Source organism: Rhipicephalus sanguineus, chromosome 1 (genome assembly GCF_013339695.2).
Source record: "Rhipicephalus sanguineus isolate Rsan-2018 chromosome 1, BIME_Rsan_1.4, whole genome shotgun sequence".
NCBI lineage: Eukaryota > Metazoa > Arthropoda > Arachnida > Ixodida > Ixodidae > Rhipicephalus > Rhipicephalus sanguineus.
Window position 1 is genome coordinate 245,904,983 of NC_051176.1, and position 20,372 is coordinate 245,925,354.

Consider the following 20,372-nt stretch of genomic DNA (forward strand, 5'->3'; position numbering starts at 1 on the left):
TCTTGCAGTTGTGCGTGGCAAGGAGATCTTACAAGTGCAGTGCGAAGTTGCCATTTTCTCAGGCACCCTCTTTTCATACAGAGGCCTGTGCCAGCGCCTGCTGTTTGACATCAAACAACAGACAGCGCGCTTTTGGCCAAGGGCCGACATAAATCAAGAGCGGCATTTGGATCAGATGGACTTCTTGCCACCGGGTGCCATCATGTGCCAGCATCAGGCTCCATAGTCGGCTAGCATTACACAGTAGCCACACTAGTGCCTACAGGAATCACAACAGGAGAGAGCGACCGTATTTCATCACATGTGCTGATGTAACTTCTTTCCGCTGAGCCACCCCTCGATGCGTAGCTTCCAGCACGCTCGTCAGGATGGCAGAAGAGAGAAAGCTGTTAAAGCGTGTGACAATTCCCTGTAACTCCGCTTGTCCTTGATGGATTCCAGAAATTTTTTGTGGCAATCGATTCATGAGGCAACAAACCCCCATACTGAGGTCATTCGAGGATTACTTGAAAAAGTGGTTCAGGGCGTCTTTAAGGTAAAGAACTGAGTCTTCGTTTGTCTTCGCCTGCCAATTCTTGCTTAAAATACAACACTTAACTTGATGGTCCATGATTACATTAAATACGGCACAAACAAGCCAGATGAAATTGACCAAATAAAAAAGAAAGAGGCAGGAAAAATGTCAAAAAGCACCACTGTTTTCTTTGTTAATATGTATCCATCTGGCTACAATGTCCACCACCACGTGTTCCGCATTTCAATGGAAGCAAAAGGCCCCATTGCAAATTTTAATTATTAACCAAGTTCTAAGGCATCAAAAGGGAGCATCTAAGGCACCAAAAGGGAGCAAAGTAATACAAATAGGCTGCCCTGTTACCATGCTGCCAGGAGACAAGCCTCAATGCCAATGCAGGCACTCTCCACCTTTGCCTCGGCAAGTGCCTGCAAGTGAAGTTCCTTCCCTGCCTTCCTCAATGACAAGAAGCAAGAATTGCCAAAGAATCACATAACATTCATGCCACAACTTGCCTCCTCTCAATTTTTTTCCTTGTTTCATATATTGTCAGATGGTGGCAGCACTGTGCATTCTGCAGGAGCCCTCATCTCATGCATGTGAATTTCATTCTCACTCGAAGTGCAGCACCTTCAAAGTAAGGTAGTGCGATCTTCTATTTGAAATTTCAGCCATTTTCACACCATGCTGCCATTTCATACTTTGCAAACACAATCGCCAATGAGCTACCTAAGCATGCATGCCCGTTTGCTTGAAATACACAAACTTGGGTTAGGACCCTTTAAAGAAACCCAGGTAGTACAAATTAATCCAAAGCCCTTCACTATAGCACGCCTGATAAAAGATTGTGCTTTTGCCTCCCAAAACCCCAAAATATTTTTCACTTTAAACTACCCAGTGTTTACAAATTCAAACTCTGAAATGTGCACGCAAAAGTAGAACAGAACAAATTTTATAACATGAGAAGCGCAGCATGCCGTTGATTTTGGCAATGAGAAATGAACTTGAATATTTTGCCTACATTGAGAGAAAGATGCTCGTCACACAGGAAATCTAATGCCACTTCCAGAAAATGACATTTGCACAAAATGGAATTTCCAAACTCTCAGATGAAAAAATGAAATCGCATTAGTTGAAAACATTTCCAAGTTGATGAGCTCATAAAACTTACTTCGGTTCAGATTTGGGCCGAATGGATATCCTAGACGCCTGGTCAGCTAGCTCTTCAAACCATACATGTTTCATTTTTAAATAATAATATTAATAATAATTGCATGGTTAAATCATCAAAGTATTGGTCCATACAAATGTACAAGTGCTCACCGCTAATTTAGCCAGGATTAATTTAAAACTGAAGTCTAAGTCACCTAACGTACAGTAATTAAAAGCGTGCATTTTTTTCCCCCGTAGAGAAAATAAATTTGGATGCACATATTCCAGACATCAGGCAATGATCAAAATTTATCAAGCGAGTAGAAAAAATCGATGAGCCACACTTCTGTTAAGCCTTATCTGAAGAAAGTGATTGCAATGCAAGAGTACACAATTTGTTTAGTGCTCCCAGTGAAGTATGGCTGTAGTAAAGAGAACTGATGCTTTGCCAAACAATATTTTTGCTATTTAGAGCTGTAAGGTAGTTCACCTCACAAAGCAGCAGCAGCCCTTCTTCCTTTAGCTTCCGGAAACAATAGTTTGCACTCTTGCTCACACAGTCAGCAAAGTAGACACCTTTGCCAAACATGTAGCCATTCACGGGTACAGCTGGGGGTGCAATGCACAGTCCGCTGCTCAGAATGCCCGCAAAGTTTGAGATCCGTGAGCCATGCCACAGCATTCTGTGGTTTCCAACAGAAACAAAGCTCCCATTGTAGGATGTCTTCTCTATTCGAAACACATTCTGCACCTCCAGACAGTAACCAACATGAGTTGATCCATGTGTTTTTTCAATAGACATTTGAATGATCTGGAAAACACAGCAAAAAACAAAATAAGCTTCACTTGTTATCGTCACCTGTATACAATTTACGATTTGACTTCAACCCAAGAGTATAAGATTAAAACTAGCTAAAATATTATTTACTGTAGCAAGCTAATGCTTTGTTTTGCTTTATGGGTGAATACCGCAGTAGCACTCACTGCCAATACAGAGAAAAAAAACAGTAATAATAAATAAATGCATGCAGAAACTCTGATCTCAGAGAATACACCCACTATTGGGAGATGTACAACAGTAGACTTCCATTAATCAAACTCCAGTTAATTCTATCTTGGCCAAGGTCCTGGCCCATACACTTTCATGAGAGTAAAAATTTGTTATTTCGATCCTGAAATTACCCTTCAACAAATATATCTAACTTGACTAGTCATTTTATGTGTGCCCAACCTCAATGGTTACTGCAGTATATTGGTTTCAGTGGAAGCAGCATCAGGCACATGTCATCACCAGTTGAAATCTCTTATTTTTGATCTGCCTCAAAAAATTTCAGTACAACAGCAGCAGCTTACGATGAGTTATTAGAGCATTTTTTTAATTCTAATGTATGGCCTCCCTCCTGAGAATATCAGCCCGAAACATCCTTGGGAGGTGCAATCCAATACAGAACCAGAAACCAAAACTGCATTCACAACAACCTGGTCAAAGCCAGCTGGACCACATGAAACAACAAAAAAGGAAAACAACAAGACGTTAAGCGATCCAGCTGTATGGTAGCAGCCATATAACAGGGTTTGTTTATTTCTAAGGCACAAAACACTTTTATTTAACGCACAGCCTAAGAGCGAAAAGAAAAGTCTATTTTGACTGGTAAAAATGTTGAACTGTTTCTTAATGCGAATGCATCCACTGCAAGAAGTCTCGCTAGCCTCCACAGTGTTGCACCTGATGTGTAAAATGTAATTTTGTGCCATTAATAACACTGTTCGCACATCTGCCTTCATGTGCTTGTCCACAACTGTACGCAAGTATGTGTGAGAGAGAGAAGACAATGACAAGAGCCACGGTGCATACGTTACTGATGGTGATGTCCTATATTCATGCTAGTGCACAAAAAGTCAAGAAGGTAGGGAAATAGGTATGGTATTGACAGAGTCTTTTCAGCCACGAATAAACTAGGACACACTTCCTCCGCGGTAGACAAGTGCCTCTCTGATAACGAAGTGACAACTTGTTGGGTGGATAATCATTTTAAAAATTTCCTTCCTTGTAAAAGTGGTGTGAAACATAGGCTGCCTTTATCTTTTTGAGCTGTGTACATGGCAAACGGGAATATATGTAAACAAGGGGTTGAGTGAACACCAGCATTGACCGAAAGCCCCGTACAGCAATTTTCTATCCCACTGCAATAAATGTGAATGCACCCCGCTGTTCTCTGATGCTACTTTTGTGTTTTGTCATTTTACAAGGAGACCAGATATGTTGTGAAAGCATGCCACATCACCTTCCATGAAGGAATGTGCATTAGCTAGACATTTTTATCGCTCTGAAGTAAATATATATAGTGTATCTTACAAAATCGGTGACTTTGCTTCAAGTGCTATGTTTTTTTTTTTAGTTTTTGTTTTGGTTGTTTTTTAATTTTGGCTGCTGCCTCCTGCACTTTGATTGAATTTGCATGTCACACTACGGTATGCTCTGAAGCCACCTATTTTTTTTGTATATGTACTGTCACTTTTAATAAACCACAGTTGTTAGTGCAGTGCTTCTCCATACACTTTTTCGCCTTTTGTCTGCATCTTTCTCGCGCTACTTTCATAAAAATGTATTTTTCATTCCTGAAGCAGAGCAAGCATTAGTTACTTAGCCAAGGGAGAAGGTTTTTACTAGGCATGGGTGAATACTGCAGTATTCAAATTTGCTTTGACACGAATTTCAATTTTATGAAATTTCGAAGCATTCGAAACCAACGAATACACGTATATTGATATGTGGCCCCCTGTAAAGGTGGTTTCGCTGCAGCATGCGGCTGCTATGCGTGAAACCATTTATCCAGGGGGACCTGTTGTGAAGCCACACTTTAAGGTTAAATGAACAGCCACCCATTTTTTTTACAACCCGAACGCACGAGCGTCGACTGCACGTCAAGCAGCGCCATATAACGGAGCGCAGCGATGAAATGAACGAGAACACGTGCATGTGCGCAGTGAACAGTCTGGTGCGGCTTTCGTCTGCCAGGCTGTTATACGAAACGGATCCAACACCGCCTGCTGTTTTGTCCTTGCTTTTTTGTCCTGTTTTCGGCTTGCTGTGGCAGATATATCTGTTGCCTCAGGAAAGTGCTGCGTGAACCACAGGAAAAAGAAAAACAATCAATGCTGATAGGCACGTATAATCAGCGGGTCTATATCAGATCCCATCCATCTCACACGCAACCACATGACCATTTCTTTATAACTTGATGGCAACGTTGAGAAAAGAGAAAAGGATGACGATAACGGTGCTCAAAAGGAGCGGGGATGGTGTCTGGTTCCTGGAATGGCCTAGCAGAAGACAGCTGCACAGGGCTGCTCATCGCACGCACGCGCATATTCTCGTTCATTTCGCCGCTGTGCTCTGCTATACGGCGCGCTTATCGACTCTGCGGTCAACGCTCCCACGCACAGCTTAAAAAAAAAAAATGGGCGGCTCCACATATTACCTGCAATTCGATTAATTTTACTGAAGTTTATAAGTGCGTTATACAGGCTTATCAGTGATGCGATCGACCGAAGCCACTTTGGCGCAGCTTCTGGATCAGCTAAAACCTTGCTTTGGAGCACCATAACCGTATAGAGTAGTTACCAAGCAAACATTCAAACGCAAATATTTGTCTCTAAGCTGGACCAGTTGTACTAAATGGTTTTGCAAAGATGTAGCATGATCTAGCAGGTTTCACCTCTAGGCGCAGTTTGGTGCAAGTGGCACAGCTATCGCAGCATTGGCTTACATGCACTAAGTATAGCAAATTTAAAAATGTAACATTTTATGGCTTATAAGTTGCACCCTACTACAATTCAAATCTAGCTACTATTTGAAGTTTCTTCCACTTAACATCGGACCAAAAAGTGACATTCGCACAAGCCTATTCTAATTCTTAGAAATATTGTGACAGTTTGTTGGGTCATGACAAAAAATGCTCATTTTTCTTTGTAATATGTGATATATTCTATTCAAACTATTCAATTCGAAATTATTCATACAGATTATATTCGCATCAAACCTCAAGTTTACTATCTGCCCATCCCTAGTTTTCACTTGTTGCTTAATAGACATCTCTGAAACATCTTACATCTTGTGGTGATTTGCCCTGGTGGACACGGCTGCAACTTCCTCCACATCGATGGCCATAATCGTTAAATATCTCTTGTATCACCAGAGCAACAGGATATAAAGAGCTGGGAAGGACTTTAGGTGCAGTATGTTAGTGCTGCGCACACTAATTTTAAGGGATAGGATCCAGACATCCACTTTGATTCGCACATGTGTAGCTGGTGTTTGGTGTATGCTCGTTCCGTGCTGTTGTGCACTGCGCAATGCTAAGCCTAGCAGCTTCAATGTTTGCTAACACGCTTTCCAAAACTTGACACCAGGTCTGTTATTGAATAGGGTCACCTCTATCATCAATGGTGCAAACTCCGTCCTTTGTCATGCAAGACTGCAGACTCCTCCTATGCACACACAATGTAACCTGCTGCATACAGCATACACAACATCATAATGTTATGCCCTGCAAAACAAGTGGATACCAAGACCACAAACACACACAAATTATGGAAGGCCTGTCCTTGCCAATCAATTACCTAAACTAATTAATCATTCAACTTTAGCCTTCCACTTAGTAAATTCAAGTCACACATAAAAAATTTTCTTTGTCTTGTTGAATGAGTGAAGGACCCTTATAACAGGACTGCATTTTTATGACTGCCTAATTGTTTTCGACAATGTGTCGAATGTGCATTAAAGGATGTTCATAACTGCCATAACTAAATTTGTTTACATTGTGCATTGTATAATACTGCCACCATTTCAAAATATACAGTAATGTACAGTATCAAAATTTTGTCCTTTGAATGTATCACTGTTGCTGCTTCCTGTACGATCCACAGGTACCCTCAATTAGTGTATGAAATTTTTGCCAAGACGGCCCCCACCGTTTGCATTTGAAATGTTGTTTGGTTTGGTTACATTAGTGGATGCAAAACAGCTGAGCGAAACATTCTCTGATGATATGCTTTCTCAACAATGCTGAGCATACGAGAAATGTGTATAAAAGACTCTTCAACCAGAAGAATCAATAATAATAACCTGGAATGGAACTTCTATGCATTGTTGTCTTATATCTTACAGCAACAATACTTGCAAGTCAAACGGGTGCTTTTCATGCAGCACTGAGTTTTTCACCACAAAATACCTTGTAATCATAGTCGGCGCAGTCCAGTTCAGTCAATCCACAATCCAGTGTTCTGTAAAGGCGATCAAGAGGATGCTGACTCTCAATTTCAATCTTCTTCCGATAAAGTTCCAAGGTTGTGTGGACATCCTCCAAGGCCTGAAATATTAATTTGCCATTACTTCAACCTTTGTATTAGAATGGATAAGTCCTACCTAAAAGCCAAGTTCGTGCACATCGGCTTCCAGCAAATAACGCAAATTTTTAGTGAAACCAGCTGTAAGGCCGCACCAAGTGTGACCCCCTGAGCTAGAACGTTTTCCAGTTTTTCCGAGCTCTGCAGCTGTGTCTGGCCATTGTGAGCCTGGTCGTACTCCCCAGCTTCTTCCATGGAACTGCCGGCCCGGTTTCGGCCAGTGTCATTTACCGCAGGCAACGAGAAATCATTTGGCGCCAGAGGGGATAAAAGGACTGTTGCAGGAAGCCGGGACATCTTCTGCCGACTACCAGATCTTGCTGGCTAGGAACCGGCACCACTGTTTTAAGCCCTGCTGTGGGTCATTCGTTTGCAGCCATTGGTATGTAAATACTCCTGTACATATTATGTGCCTTAAATGTCCATAGGTTTGACAGCGTCTTCTTTCGGAGGTGCTATACAAAGACGGCGGCGATTCCCATCCCGAAGCAACGGGTCCGACATTGCTCCGCTACAAAGAACCTTCCAAATTTCCAAATTTTGGACGAAATTTACTGGTGCAGTCAACAGGATGGACTCACCGGCGTGGTCTGGCCTGAGGAAGATGAAGCTGGCCTTCTCGTCGGCCGATAAGTCATTGGAAACGTCACAGATGGGAAAGACCGGAATTTGCTGAACTTTTCAAGCAACGCAAGACAACTCGGTTATGAAACCATTGTTCGTCCGCAGCTAGAATATGCATCAGCATTGTGGTACCCTCATAAAATCTACCTGACTAACAAGCAAGAGTCTGTGCAAAATGGAGCTGCTTCCCAAACATGACATAGCACTTGTGCCATTAAATGTATGTCGTTCCCCATCACTCTTTTATACCTAGTCCATAAATATCACTATAGCATCTGACCAACAGAAGTGCCTTCACGCATTTCACGTCACTTATATAATCAATACAGCATTAAACGCATAAATGGACAAACTAACGCTTTCAATTCATCTGCACTTCCCTGAGCCATTGTTCTATGAAATGATACTCCCGACAGTATTGCAACTATCAGCAACCATCAATAATTTCTTGATCAATTGCAGGAACATTTTTAACACGATAGCATTAAAGAGCTTGTTTTGCAGGAATTTTAGTGTCGGCGTTGTCGGCGTTGGTAGTGAGCGAAAATTCGAGACAGATGCCCCCCAATAAAGAAATAAAAAATCTTCGGTTCAAGTGGGAATCGAACTCGGGACTTCTGCGTGTTTAGCAGGTGTTCTACCACAACACCACGCCCGTGCTCAAAATTGCTTTGGAAAAAAATGTTGCAGTGGCTTAGCTTGGCTATGCCAGGATAACGTAGCGTTAGCAAAGGTTCAGCTAATTATTCTTAGCTTTCCTGATTGTCTAGGATTAGCTTGGTTATCATGCTTACTGCTGCTCCAATGACACACACACGGTATACATATTATGTGGCACATGTATATTTATTTTGCCAGGCAACTACTTCGGGATCCGATGAGTTAAGCTTCTCCGCTCTCCCTCTCCATGGCTATACCACACTGGCAAACGCCAGTCAGAGGCGCTATCAAGCGGCTCCAGTGCAGTGTCAGACGGCGACTGCACAGTGAAGGCGAATAGTTGCGCGCGTGCTGGCGCCAATACGTCTGCCAAGGCTACGAGGTCACTCCTCTGGAAAGCGCAGACCGGTGGCGGCGGAGTGCGTGGGAGCTGCCGGCTCCGATGCGTGACATCGCTGATCCTCGCGCATGCGCAGCACGGCTCTTGAGGATCCACGCGAAACTGGCTCGGCTAGGCCAGTGTAGCTAATGCTACAAAAACACTATATGAATGTTATGTAGTGCGAGGAGTATCATTAACACAAGTAATATTGCATGGCAGAAGCATAGAATCACACCAGGTGTCAAAACATGTGAACTTCGCAACGAGCAGTTGGTTTAAAGGGCCACCAATTACAAAGCACAGAGGCATAATTAATTATCATTATCAACAACTTAAATAGAGGACGACGCAGCGAACAAAGGAAAGAAAAAAAGCTTGGAGGACGCTTGACCTTCGCCTTCAAGAGTAGAACGCGATAACGTAATCGGGCCCCATGAGCATCGCCTTCTCAATTGCAAGCCAGGCTTCGGTTCTCGGTGCATGCCTCAACCGTGCCGTAAGGAAACGAACGACTGTGCGCGTAACATTGGCCGTTTCAAACTATCCCAGGATGCCTACTGCCAGTACAGTTGTTAAACGCCCACTACGCCATAATCCTTTCTTTTGTGAATCAGTGAACGGTCCATTACGCGCCTGTAAGGCAACACGCGAACCTACGCAGCTGCTCACTCTGTTGATGCTTTTGCATTTGATGATAATTAAACATGTGTGAGCGCTTTGTAATGGGTGGGCCTTTAAAATACCCACTCGTTGCGCAATTCACGTTTTGATGCCTGGCACGATTCTATGCTTCTGCCACGCAATATTACATGCGTTAAGGAGACTCCTCCCACTACATGACGTTCACATAGTTTCTTTTTTCCAAAGCAGTTTCAAGCAATAGCGTAGCTCTGTGGTAGAACACCTGCTCGTTACGCAGACGGCCCGTGTTCAATTCTCACTCGAACCGAAGATTTTTATTTATTTTATTTGAATCTTTCTCAATGCCCGAGGTCGGTCACGGACAAAATGATGATTTTTCACTCGCAACTAACGGCGTTGACGCCGACACTGGAATTTCCGCAAAATGAGCTTTTTAACGCTATCACGTTAAAATGACAGGTGTAACCTTAAGGGACAAGAAGAGAGCAAAGTCGGTCAGGGAACAAACGGGTCTTAAGGACATCTTAGTCAAAATCAAGAAGAAATGGGCATGGGCAGGGCATGTAGTGCGTAAGCAAGATAACCGCTGGTCATTAAGAGTAGATTCCAAAAGAAGGCAAATGTGTGAGGGGGAGACAGAAAGTTAGTTGGGCAGATGAGATTAAGAAGTTTGCAGGTATAACTGCGGTGTCGTGCAGTTTATACGCTCTCTGTCAATAAAGGTGTCCCCTCCCCGTTCTCGGCCTGGTCTGACCTACGCAGCATGCGCTCCGGCGCGAAAGTGCCCTCCTTTGTTCCACCGGACGGTGTATACAGTGGCAACACAACAATAACGTGGCAGGAGAAAGCACAGGACCGGGTTGATTGGCGGAACATGGGAGAGGCCTTTGCCCTGCAGTGGGCGGAGCCAGGCTGATGATGACGATGATGATGATGATGATCAACAACAGCATCAACAACGTGTGCAGCTGCGCGTTGCCTTACGGACGTGTAGTGGGTATACCTCGCCAACTCACAAAAGGAATAATTATGTTTTGTGGGCAATTCGCAACTGTACTTGTATGCAACTGTACTTTCATGCATTCTTTCTCTTGTGAGTGCTGTGATTGGGAACTATTCTTTTTCTATTGAAGGAGAAATGCTGTTCCTGTTTGAAAATGCCTTGCACAGTATTTTTTCCCTTTTTTGCCCTGTATATTAATTTCTCAGTAACAAAACTGTACATTTTTTCCCCACATTTCCCTGTATTTATTGATGTATTTTTCTGTTACATTTACTTTGTCCTCGTCCCCCTTACTTAATGCCCTATTGGGCCCTGTGAGATGTCATGACTAAATAAATAAATAAATATATAAACAAATAAATGAATAACACCAGTCTCACGACTCATCACGACAGCTTTCGTACCCCAAAAAGAGCATGCACCAGGCCGCAAAGCTGATACATTGGGCTCTAGCTCTCCAGCACCAAGACGCAGTTCTGCATCTCACGGGCAGAACTCGCACCAAACGCTGGTGCCAGGCATAGGTCGGCAAAAAATGTGGAGCTCACTCAGACTCACTCACGAAACATATCTTGTCCTTAGAGCTCACTCGGACTCAGATTCACCAAAGTTTTCCTCATCCGGACTCACTCGGACTCAGACTCACTATAATTTTTCTCAACCGGACTCACTCGGACTCAGACTCACCAAAATATAATTCACTCGAACTCACTCAGACTCAGACTCACGGCTCGATCTGAGTCTGAGTGAGTCGACTCATGAGTCCGTTAGCTTATAATTAGCCTTTTTCTACCATAATGTCAATGCCCTTTAACGCCAATATCTTGCAGAATCGGTGCGCTACTTAGCATCTCTTGATCTCGTACCTTCAAATACGAGTTATCCGAGTTTGCAGTTCAGTAAGGACCTTTTTATTGAAAGAGATGACTCATACGAGATATTTTTATCAGTAACTTCCCGTGAAAAAGTTTGCGGGGGGAGGTCAAGGCACTTCCTCCCCCTCTCCCTCCTCAACTCACGCCTCTGATCAATAAATATTGAGCTGACGTATGAACGGCAGCGCGTTGAAGTATGTGGGACTATATGCGAGTATAAACATGAGCCGACATAAGGCTGATAGTAATGCTGAAGTAGAGTAGATAGGACCACAGGTCGGCAAAAAATGTGGAGCTCACTCAGGCTCACTCATGCAAGAGATTTTGCCCTTAGGGCTCACTCGGACTCAGACTCACCAAAATTTTCCTCAACCAGACTCACTCAGACACAGACTCACCAAAGTTTTTCCCAACCGAACTCACTCGGACTCAGACTCACAAAAACTTCACCCACCCGGACTCACTCAGACTCAGACTCACGTCTCGATATGAGTCAGAGTGAGTCTGAGTGAGTCGACTCATGAGTGAGTTTGCCGACCTATGGTGCCAGGCCTGTAGCCAGGAATTTTTTCGGGGAATGGGGGGGGATGGGGGGCACTTGCTGGAAACCTTGACTATTTGAGAAAAACACCTATTATTCATTACTTATTTTTGGTAAAAACACCTACTTCACCAAATTTCGGGAAGGGGGGAGGAAACTAGCCCCCCCCCCCCTTCCCCCCTTGGCTACGGGCCTGGCTGGCGCATTGTCCTGATTACACAATCATAGTCGGAGTGAGGGGCCAGCCTGGGCAACATTTAGGGTGCTAACTGTCTTGTGACAGGGGGGGCTGCCTGCTCCTTTTACGCAGCTCCTGTGGTGTTTTGTAAAGTGGACTTTCCCCCCGACAGATTCCCTTCACATGAATTGAAGAGTGTGCTGCCTAATGGCATTTTGAGCACATTCTTGTGGTGTGCTTATCTTTCTTGTGTGACGTCGCCTTTGGCACGAAACTTTTTTTTTTTAACTTCATTCGTTGCATCATCTTTCTGATCAATGAATCTTGGAAGGGATGTGTAAGGTCGTGCCCAGTGTGACCCCTCAAGCTAGAATGTTCCCAAGTTCTCCCGCTTCTCCCATGGAACTGCCGGCCCGGTTTCGGCCAGTGTCGTTGACCGCAGGCAATGAGAGGCCATTCTGTGCCAGAGGGGATAAAAGGACTGTTGCAGAAAGCCGGGACGTCTTTTGCTGACTACCAGATCTTGCTGGCTAGGCACTGGCCCCACTGTTCTAAGCCCCGCTGCGGATCATTCTTTTGCTGCCATTTGTACGTAAATATTCCTGCACATAAAGTTTGTGTCTTAAAGGTCCATCGGTTTGACGGCGTCTTGCTCCGGTGACACTAATGGGTCCGGCCTTGCTGCGCTAAAAAGAACCTTCCGAATTTCCCAATTTCGGACGAAATTTACTCCTGCTTAGTGCCACAATTTTTACTTTTTTTCCTAGGCCAAAGGAACACTAGTACCCCTATGCTGAACAAATAGCAACATAAATTGACTTTTTTTCAAACAACTTCAAACAGTGTTTTTTCTCCTCTATTCCTGCTATAGTTTCCCAACATTACATCACTTTCCCATCTGCATCAATCAATAAAACACTTACATGACTGTTCTTCCAGACACTTCAGTAGCCAACTAGTACTGAAACCAGTTAGTGCATCTGCAGATGCTCGGTTCTGTGATGGCAAAGCATGCATAGGATGAACCTTCCCTTTCTCCCACACTTTACTAAGAAGGATGTGAAGTGTGTTTTGAACCAGGGTGTCAGAACGAAATTTTTTTAGTTTCGGTTGTAGTTTCGTTCCACTGCAAAAAGTTCCATTCCGTTTCTGTTCCGGAACGGAAAAAAAAAAAAAATCTATAACGGTTTGTAACGGTTATTTGTATGCAAAAATATGAAATTAAAGTAACGATAAAAAACAATGGATTTGTGGTATAGCTACTTGCGCTCCTCTTAAGAAAGGGGGGCAGGGGTAAAACACGTTCTTCCGAGCGGAAGTAACTGTAACACAAACTCCTACCAACTAGCACAAACCAGTACCCTTCAAAGTCCTAGTTGTGACGTGGTTTATTGACGCGTCTTCAGGGAATATCAACAAGCGTCTCGAGTAGGGCGTCGGAGAGCGGCGGGCGTCAAGCAGCCAAAATCCGGGCAAGCGCGAGCTGGAGTCCCCTGCTACTCTTGACACTGCGGCTTGCTTGCTTGCTCGTGTGTTTCTTCGTCATCCTCTCTTCACTACATTGGCCCCCGGGGAATAGCGGAGCCATCCTGGCGACTTAAGGCGTTGACAAGATAGCGGGGTCATAATATGGCTTGATGCGAGACACGTGGACGATTTCTCGGCCGCGACGGCGCAAGTCGTGAGATGGTGTCAAGGGCTCGACCTCGTAATTGATGGGAGAAGTCTGAGCAAGAATGCGGTAGGGGCCGTGGTATCGGGCTAGTAACTTGGAGGAATGTCCAGGAGTGTTCGGCGGTACCCAAAGCCAGATGAGAGCACCTGTCTTGAAAGCAGCAAGAGGTCCGTCGTCGTCGCGCCTAAGCTTCTGGCGACCTTGGTCTTCTGCCGTAAATGAACGGGCCAACTGTCGGCAATCTTCTGCGTACCTTGCAAAGTCGGAAATTGGGCTGTACTCACATGCGTCAGGTGTGTAAGGAAGCATGGTGTCCAGCATGCATGATGGCTCCCGTCCGTGTAAAAGAAAGAACGGTGAGAATCCTGTGGTGGCTTGCATAGCAGTGTTGTACGCGTATGTCACGAAAGGAAGAACGGTGTCCCAGTTGGTCTGGTCGGATGCGGTGTACATTGTCAGCATATCACCGAGAGTGCGATTAAATCTTTCGGTTAGGCCATTGGTTTGTGGATGATATGCGGTCGTCATGCGGTGAACGATATTGCACTGAACGAGCAATGCTTCAATAGCTTCGGACAGGAAAACACGTCCTCTGTCGCTCAAAAGTTCGCGCGGGGCGCCGTGGCGCAGGACGAAGTTGCGTAGAATGAAAAACGCAACTTCTCTGGCTGTTGCTGTGGCCAAAGCTGCAGTCTCTGCGTAACGCGTGAGGTGGTCTACGCCGACAATAATCCATCTGTTCCCAGAAGTGGTCGAGGGAAGCAGGCCGTATAAATCAATACCAACGCGGTCAAACGGACGCGCCGGGCACGGAAGAGGCTGAAGTGTACCGGCTGGTCGTTGGGGTGGAGCCTTTCGTCGCTGACAGGCGGTACAAGTGCGGATATACTTGCACACAAATGAATACAGTCCGCTCCAATAGTATCGCTGACGCAGGCGGTTGTAGGTCTTGAGAACGCCGGCGTGAGCGCTTTGCGGGTCGGTGTGAAAAGCAGCGCACATTTCCATGCGCATGTGGCGAGGTATCACAAGGAGCCACCTCCGACCATCAAGACGCGTAATTCCGCCGATAGAGGAGACCATCTCGAATAGCGAAATGGCGCGCTTGGCGATGAAGAGTTCTTGAAGCGGGGTAAGCTGATGGATCAGCCAGAAAGTCGAGCATGTGGCAAACCCACGCATCCTTGCGTTGCTCCAACGACATGTCTGTGACGTCGATTGGCGACAAGGAAGCTGATGGGGAAGCTGTGTCGGACGCTAGCGGTGAGCGGGAGAGCGCATCAGCATCAGAGTGCTTGCGGCCTGATTGGTACACAACACGAATGTCGTACTCTTGCAGCCGAAGCGCCCAACGACCGAGGCGTCCCGATGGATCTTTCAGCGATGAGAGGCAACATAGAGCATGGTGGTCCGTGACGACGTCGAAAGGGCGGCCATAGAGGTACGGGCGAAACTTAGCCAAAGCCCAAATTATGGCAAGGCATTCCTTCTCAGTAACCGAATAATTGCACTCAGCTTTCTTGAGAGTTCGACTCGCGTAAGCGACGACGTATTCTTTGTATCCCGGTTTCTTTTGAGCCAGTACTGCACCAAGGCCGACGCCGCTGGCGTCAGTATGGATTTCCGTTGGCGCATCAGGGTCAAAGTGCCGAAGTATTGGAGGCGATGTCAGTAAGCGCCGTAGCGTTTCGAAAGATGTGTCGCACTCTCTTGACCAAGCAGACAGGCCATTAGAAGTTGTCAAAAGATTGGTAAGAGGGGCGATAATGGAAGCGAAGTCGCGAACAAATCGGCGAAAATAGGAACACAGCCCAATGAAACTTCGAAGCGTCTTCATGCAAGTGGGCTTGGGGTATTCGGCAACGGCCCGGAGTTTCGCTGGGTCCGGAAGAACGCCTTCCTTGCAGACGATGTGACCCAGTATCGTCAACTAGCGCGCCACAAAATGACACTTTTTGATGTTGAGTTGAAGACCAGCTGAGGTGAGGCACGTCAAAATCTCACGTAGGCGGACAAGGTGAGTAGGGAAATCCCTAGAAAAGACTACGATGTCGCCGAGGTAGCAAAGGCAGGTGTTCCACTTGTAGCCGCGAAGGATGTTGTCCATAATTCGTTCGAAGGTAGCTGGGGCGTTGCACAATCCGAACGGCATGACGTTAAACTCGTAGAGTCCATCAGGAGTGACGAAAGCAGTCTTCGCACGATCGGTGACATCCATCGGTACTTGCCAGTAACCTGAGCGTAAATCTAAAGACGAGAAATATTCTGCCCCTTGCAAGCAATCAAGAGCGTCATCGATGCGTGGCAACGGGTACACATCCTTTCGAGTAATCTTATTGAGGTGGCGATAGTCAACGCAGAACCTTATTGATCCATCCTTCTTGTGCACAAGTACGACAGGAGAGGACCAGGGGCTCTGGGACGGCTGTATCACTGCGCGTTTAAGCATGTCGTCAACTTGTTCGTTGATAATTTGCCGTTCTGCTGCGGAAACTCGATAGGGTCGTTGGCGTAAGGGAGCATGTGAACTGGTGTCGATGTGGTGTGTGACGCTTGTCGTGCGGCCCAAGGTTGGCTGGGCACAATCGAAGGACGAGCGGAAGTCTTGCAGAAGGGCGAGGAGTTGGCTGCGATGCGATGGTGGTAGATCGTCGGCGATTGAAGGGCGGAAATTATCTGGGGCTGAAGAGTTGGGAACAGGTGACGTCATGGCGTTCAGCTGGAGGTGGAGTTGGTCCTCAGAGAAGTCCAGGGAATGCAAGAGGTCGACGTCTTGTACGTGCCCCAAAGATTCCCCGCGAAGCAAGGTGACGGCGGACGCCAGCGAGTTGGCAACGAGCATTATCGTAGCGCCAGAATTAATCGATAGGACTGCAAAGGGCAGTCGTAAGCCGCGACAACGTAGAAATACGTCCGACGGGGCAAAGAGCGCTGTTCCGTCTGGTGCAGTCGTACAGGTCAGTGCTACGAGGGTCCACGAGTTTGGGGGTATATCTGTGTCCTCAGCGACGACTAGTTTGTGGGGAGGTTCCGACGAAAGAGAGGTCTGCAGCGGCATAAGAGCTACTTCTGCACGAGAACAGTCTATAATGGCGCTATGACTCGATAGGAAGTCCCAACCGAGAATAATGTCGTGGGAGCAGGACGGTAGCACAAAGAACTCGATCACGTAAAGTGCACCTTGTATGGTGACTCGCACAGTGCAGACAGCTGACGGCGCAATGCACTGTGAGCTGGCAGTACGGAGCATTAGTCCTGATAGCGACGTCGTCAACTTCTTTATCTTGCGGCACAGTATCTCAGAGATGACGGAAACGGCGGCCCCTGTGTCAATAAGCGCAACGGCGGCGGTTCCTTCGGCATCGACGTCTATAACATTTGGCGGCGAAACACATGGAGGCCTTGGGCAGTTCGACTTGCATGCAGCTCTTGCCTCCGGAACTGCAGCAATCAGTTTCCCTCCTCTGTAGCTGAGCGACGACGCATGGGTGACAGAGAGCGTCGTCGAGGAAATGATGATCGACGATTGGAGAAGGATGGTCGATTATCAGCGGCGTACCTAGGTGGTGTGCGTGACGACGAGGGATCAGGTGTGGCCACGGTCTCGAAGAAAGAAGGTGGGCAACGGCGGCAGTGGTGAGCGACGTGTCCAGCGACACCACAGGCGAAGCAGATGGGCCTGTTGTCCGGCGTTCACCACACGTTTTGACGGCGGAAAAACGAAGGCGAGGGCCCCGCGTATTGAAGCGGCGAAGAAGTCGTGGTCAGCGGCGAGGCAGGGGTCGGCATCGCAGGGGTTGGCATCGCAGGTCTGGTATACGGCATAGGCTGCTGAGGGGGCCGAGCAGCGACAGCTGCATAAGTGAGCGGCGCAGTGACGAGTGGTTGTTGGGGTATAGATGGTGGTAGGTGCTCAGCAATTTGGGTCCGAATGACGTGTTGAAGGTCGGGGGCCAAAGTCTGCACCGGCTCGTTCGTGAGAGGTAGTAATAAAAGCTGACGCGCTACCTCTTCGCGGATAAACTCCTTGATGGTGGATAGCAGCGGCTGCTGATCGGCAGGGCGAGCAGTAACATGCAAGCTCGATAGCGTGTCGGTCGTCGTGAGGGCTTGGCGCGCGATCAAGCGCTGCCGACGCAACTCGTCAAAGTTCTGACACAAGGAGACGAGTGCAGCGACTGTGGTGGGATTCCTTGCGAGGAGCATCCGAAAAGCATCGTCCTCAATGCCCTTCAGGATGTGCTTGATCTTATCCTCTTCGGTCATGGTAGAGTTCACGCGGTTGCAGAGGTTCAGCACATCCTCAATGTAGCCCATGAAGTTCTCGCTGGGTTGCTGCGTGCGTTGACGCAAGCGCTGCTCTGCCCGAAGCTTGCGAGCCGAAGGCCGACCGAAAACGTCCGTAATGGAAGTCTTAAAGACGGACCAAGTGGGAACGTCGCTCTCGTGGTTGTTATACCACAGCTGGGCGATGTCCGCAAGGTAGAACTGGACGTAACCAAGCTTCATTTGGTCGTCCCATTTGTTGCTGGCACTCACACGTTCGTATTTCGAGAGCCATTCTTCCACGTCCGAGTCACCTGAGCCGGTAAAGATGGGTGGATCTCGCTGGCGATACACGGCGCCGCAGGTGACGTGGACTGCCGAAGGTCCCGACTGGAGAGGGGTCTCCTCGGCCATGGTGGCGACGTGGTCACGAACCGGGGGGAGTTTCCGGGAGCGAAGGTCCAGGTTGGTACTGGGAATCCACGTACCTCCACCAAATGTGACGTGGTTTATTGACGCGTCTTCAGGGATCGTCTTCAGGCGTCATTGTCGGCTGCGCCTGCGCCCTGTCTCAAGGATCAACGTCACGTTGTGCACACTACAAAAGGAGCTGGTCGTCGCAGCTTTCACTTGGCAGTAGCGACGAGAGCTGTGTGCACGGGCTAAACTTTCTGGCACTCTTATCACAGGGCATTTCAAGCAGCCGCACCAAAAGCGTCCAAACGGTCCACCGCTTCTCCGAAGCAATCCAGGGCTTGGTACCAGGAGGCGTCATTGTCGGCTGCGCCTGCGCCCTGTCTCAAGGATCAACGTCACGTTGTGCACACTACAAAAGGAGCTGCGTGGTCGTCGCAGCTTTCACTTGACAGTAGCGACGAGAGCTGTGTGCACGGGCTAAACTTTCTGGCGCTCTTATCACAGGTTAGTGTTCCAGATATATCGGGTATTTCATTACCTTATTGCATATCCACGCTTCGTCGCTGCTGCCAAACAGTGAATCCGGATTTCTGCCTTGTATTTTTGCCTTGTAAATTCTACCTTGTATTTTTGTGTGAGCGTTGGGAAATGGCGAAAGACATTGCTAAACTCAAGGAAGAAATGAAGGCAGAGCTGCTAAAGATAAAGGAAGAGATGAAACAAGAGATGAAATCTTTTCGCGATTCCTTTGAAAGGGATTTACGGAATGAAATCCGTGAGCTAAAAACTGAACAGCGTCAAATGACGGAAAGCCTTGACTTTGCCTTCACTTCACTTGAGGAGCAAAAGAAGAAACTGGACGATGTGATTACAAAGAACAGGGATCTTGAAAGTGAAAATGCTGCTCTTCGTGCTGAGTGTAAATGTCTTGAGAGCAAAGGCAGGGATCTTGAAACAAGGCTTGTTCTTGCTGAGCAGTACTCGAGGAAGGCAAACCTCGAAATACAAGGTGTACTAAAACAAGACAATGAATCTGTTATTGACATGGTCTCTAAGATTGGAAGTGCCGTAAATGAGCAAATAACTGCAGGTGATATTGAGGTCTGTCATCGGGTGCCGAGCCAAGACAGCGGCAGAAGTAATATCATCGTCCAGTTTAAGTCTCGTGCAAAGCGAGACAGCATTCTAAGGAAAGCAAAACGAGCTCGTCTGACTAACAAAGATGTCGGACTGACCAGTGAAAATGCTATCTATGTGAATGAGCATCTTTGCCCAGCCTTAAAGAAACTTCTAGCTCTTGCTGTGAAGAAAAAGTATGAATACAAATGGAAATCTGTCTGGTCATTTAACGGGAAAATCTATGCGAAGCAATCTGACGATACACCCGCCGTGCACGTTCCGAATGAGCATGATATTGATAAGGTTTTTCCGGGGTCGGCATTTGCAACTGCGTAGGCGCAGGTGACAGGCTGGGCTGACCACTGCGCCGCATCATCAAAAATGGATAACGACTGCGCATACATAAACTTAGCGTCACCTTCTGCTATTAAGTCTGATTACCCGTCTTGCCAATCAGTTCTGCATATTAACACTCGCTCTGCAATGAATAAAGAGGACTACATTTTGTTTTTTTTAGAGCAATTATCATTCAAAGTGGGTGTTCTTATGCTGTCTGAAACCTGGTATACGAATAATAGTACCAAGTTAAAACTGCCTGGATATGACAGTTGCTTTTCCAATCGATCGGATAAACGTGGAGGGGGTGTTGCGCTTTATGTGACTACAGAGAAGAAATGCCATTTAGTTCATGAATACTGCGTGTCAACTGAAGATTACGAAATGCTCACCGTCTCCGATCAAAATGAAATATTCGCTGTTTATCGCCCACCGGGTGGAAATATTAGACGTTTCCTAGAATTTTATGAAAGTTTCCTGGACTTCACTTGTAAAAACAACTTTCACTTGACGTGTGGTGGCGACTTTAACATCAATATTCTTGATGACAGCACTACTTCGAGAGAATTTGGTACGTTG

The 20,372-nt window shown here is 46.6% G+C and overlaps 1 protein-coding gene across 2 annotated transcripts in view; it reads right to left on the minus strand.

The window, feature by feature from the left end:
• LOC119376126 (poly [ADP-ribose] polymerase 2) overlaps window positions 1-20,372 on the minus strand; it is a 49,039-nt gene that overhangs the window by 14,228 nt on the left and 14,439 nt on the right. For both annotated transcript variants that reach the window (XM_037646071.2, XM_037646064.2), the window contains exons 9-10: window positions 6,901-7,038; window positions 2,157-2,477 (exon numbers count right to left, since the gene is read on the minus strand). In XM_037646071.2, coding sequence (XP_037501999.1) covers window positions 2,157-2,477; window positions 6,901-7,038 — 459 coding nt within the window. The remainder of the gene's footprint in view (window positions 1-2,156; window positions 2,478-6,900; window positions 7,039-20,372) is intronic.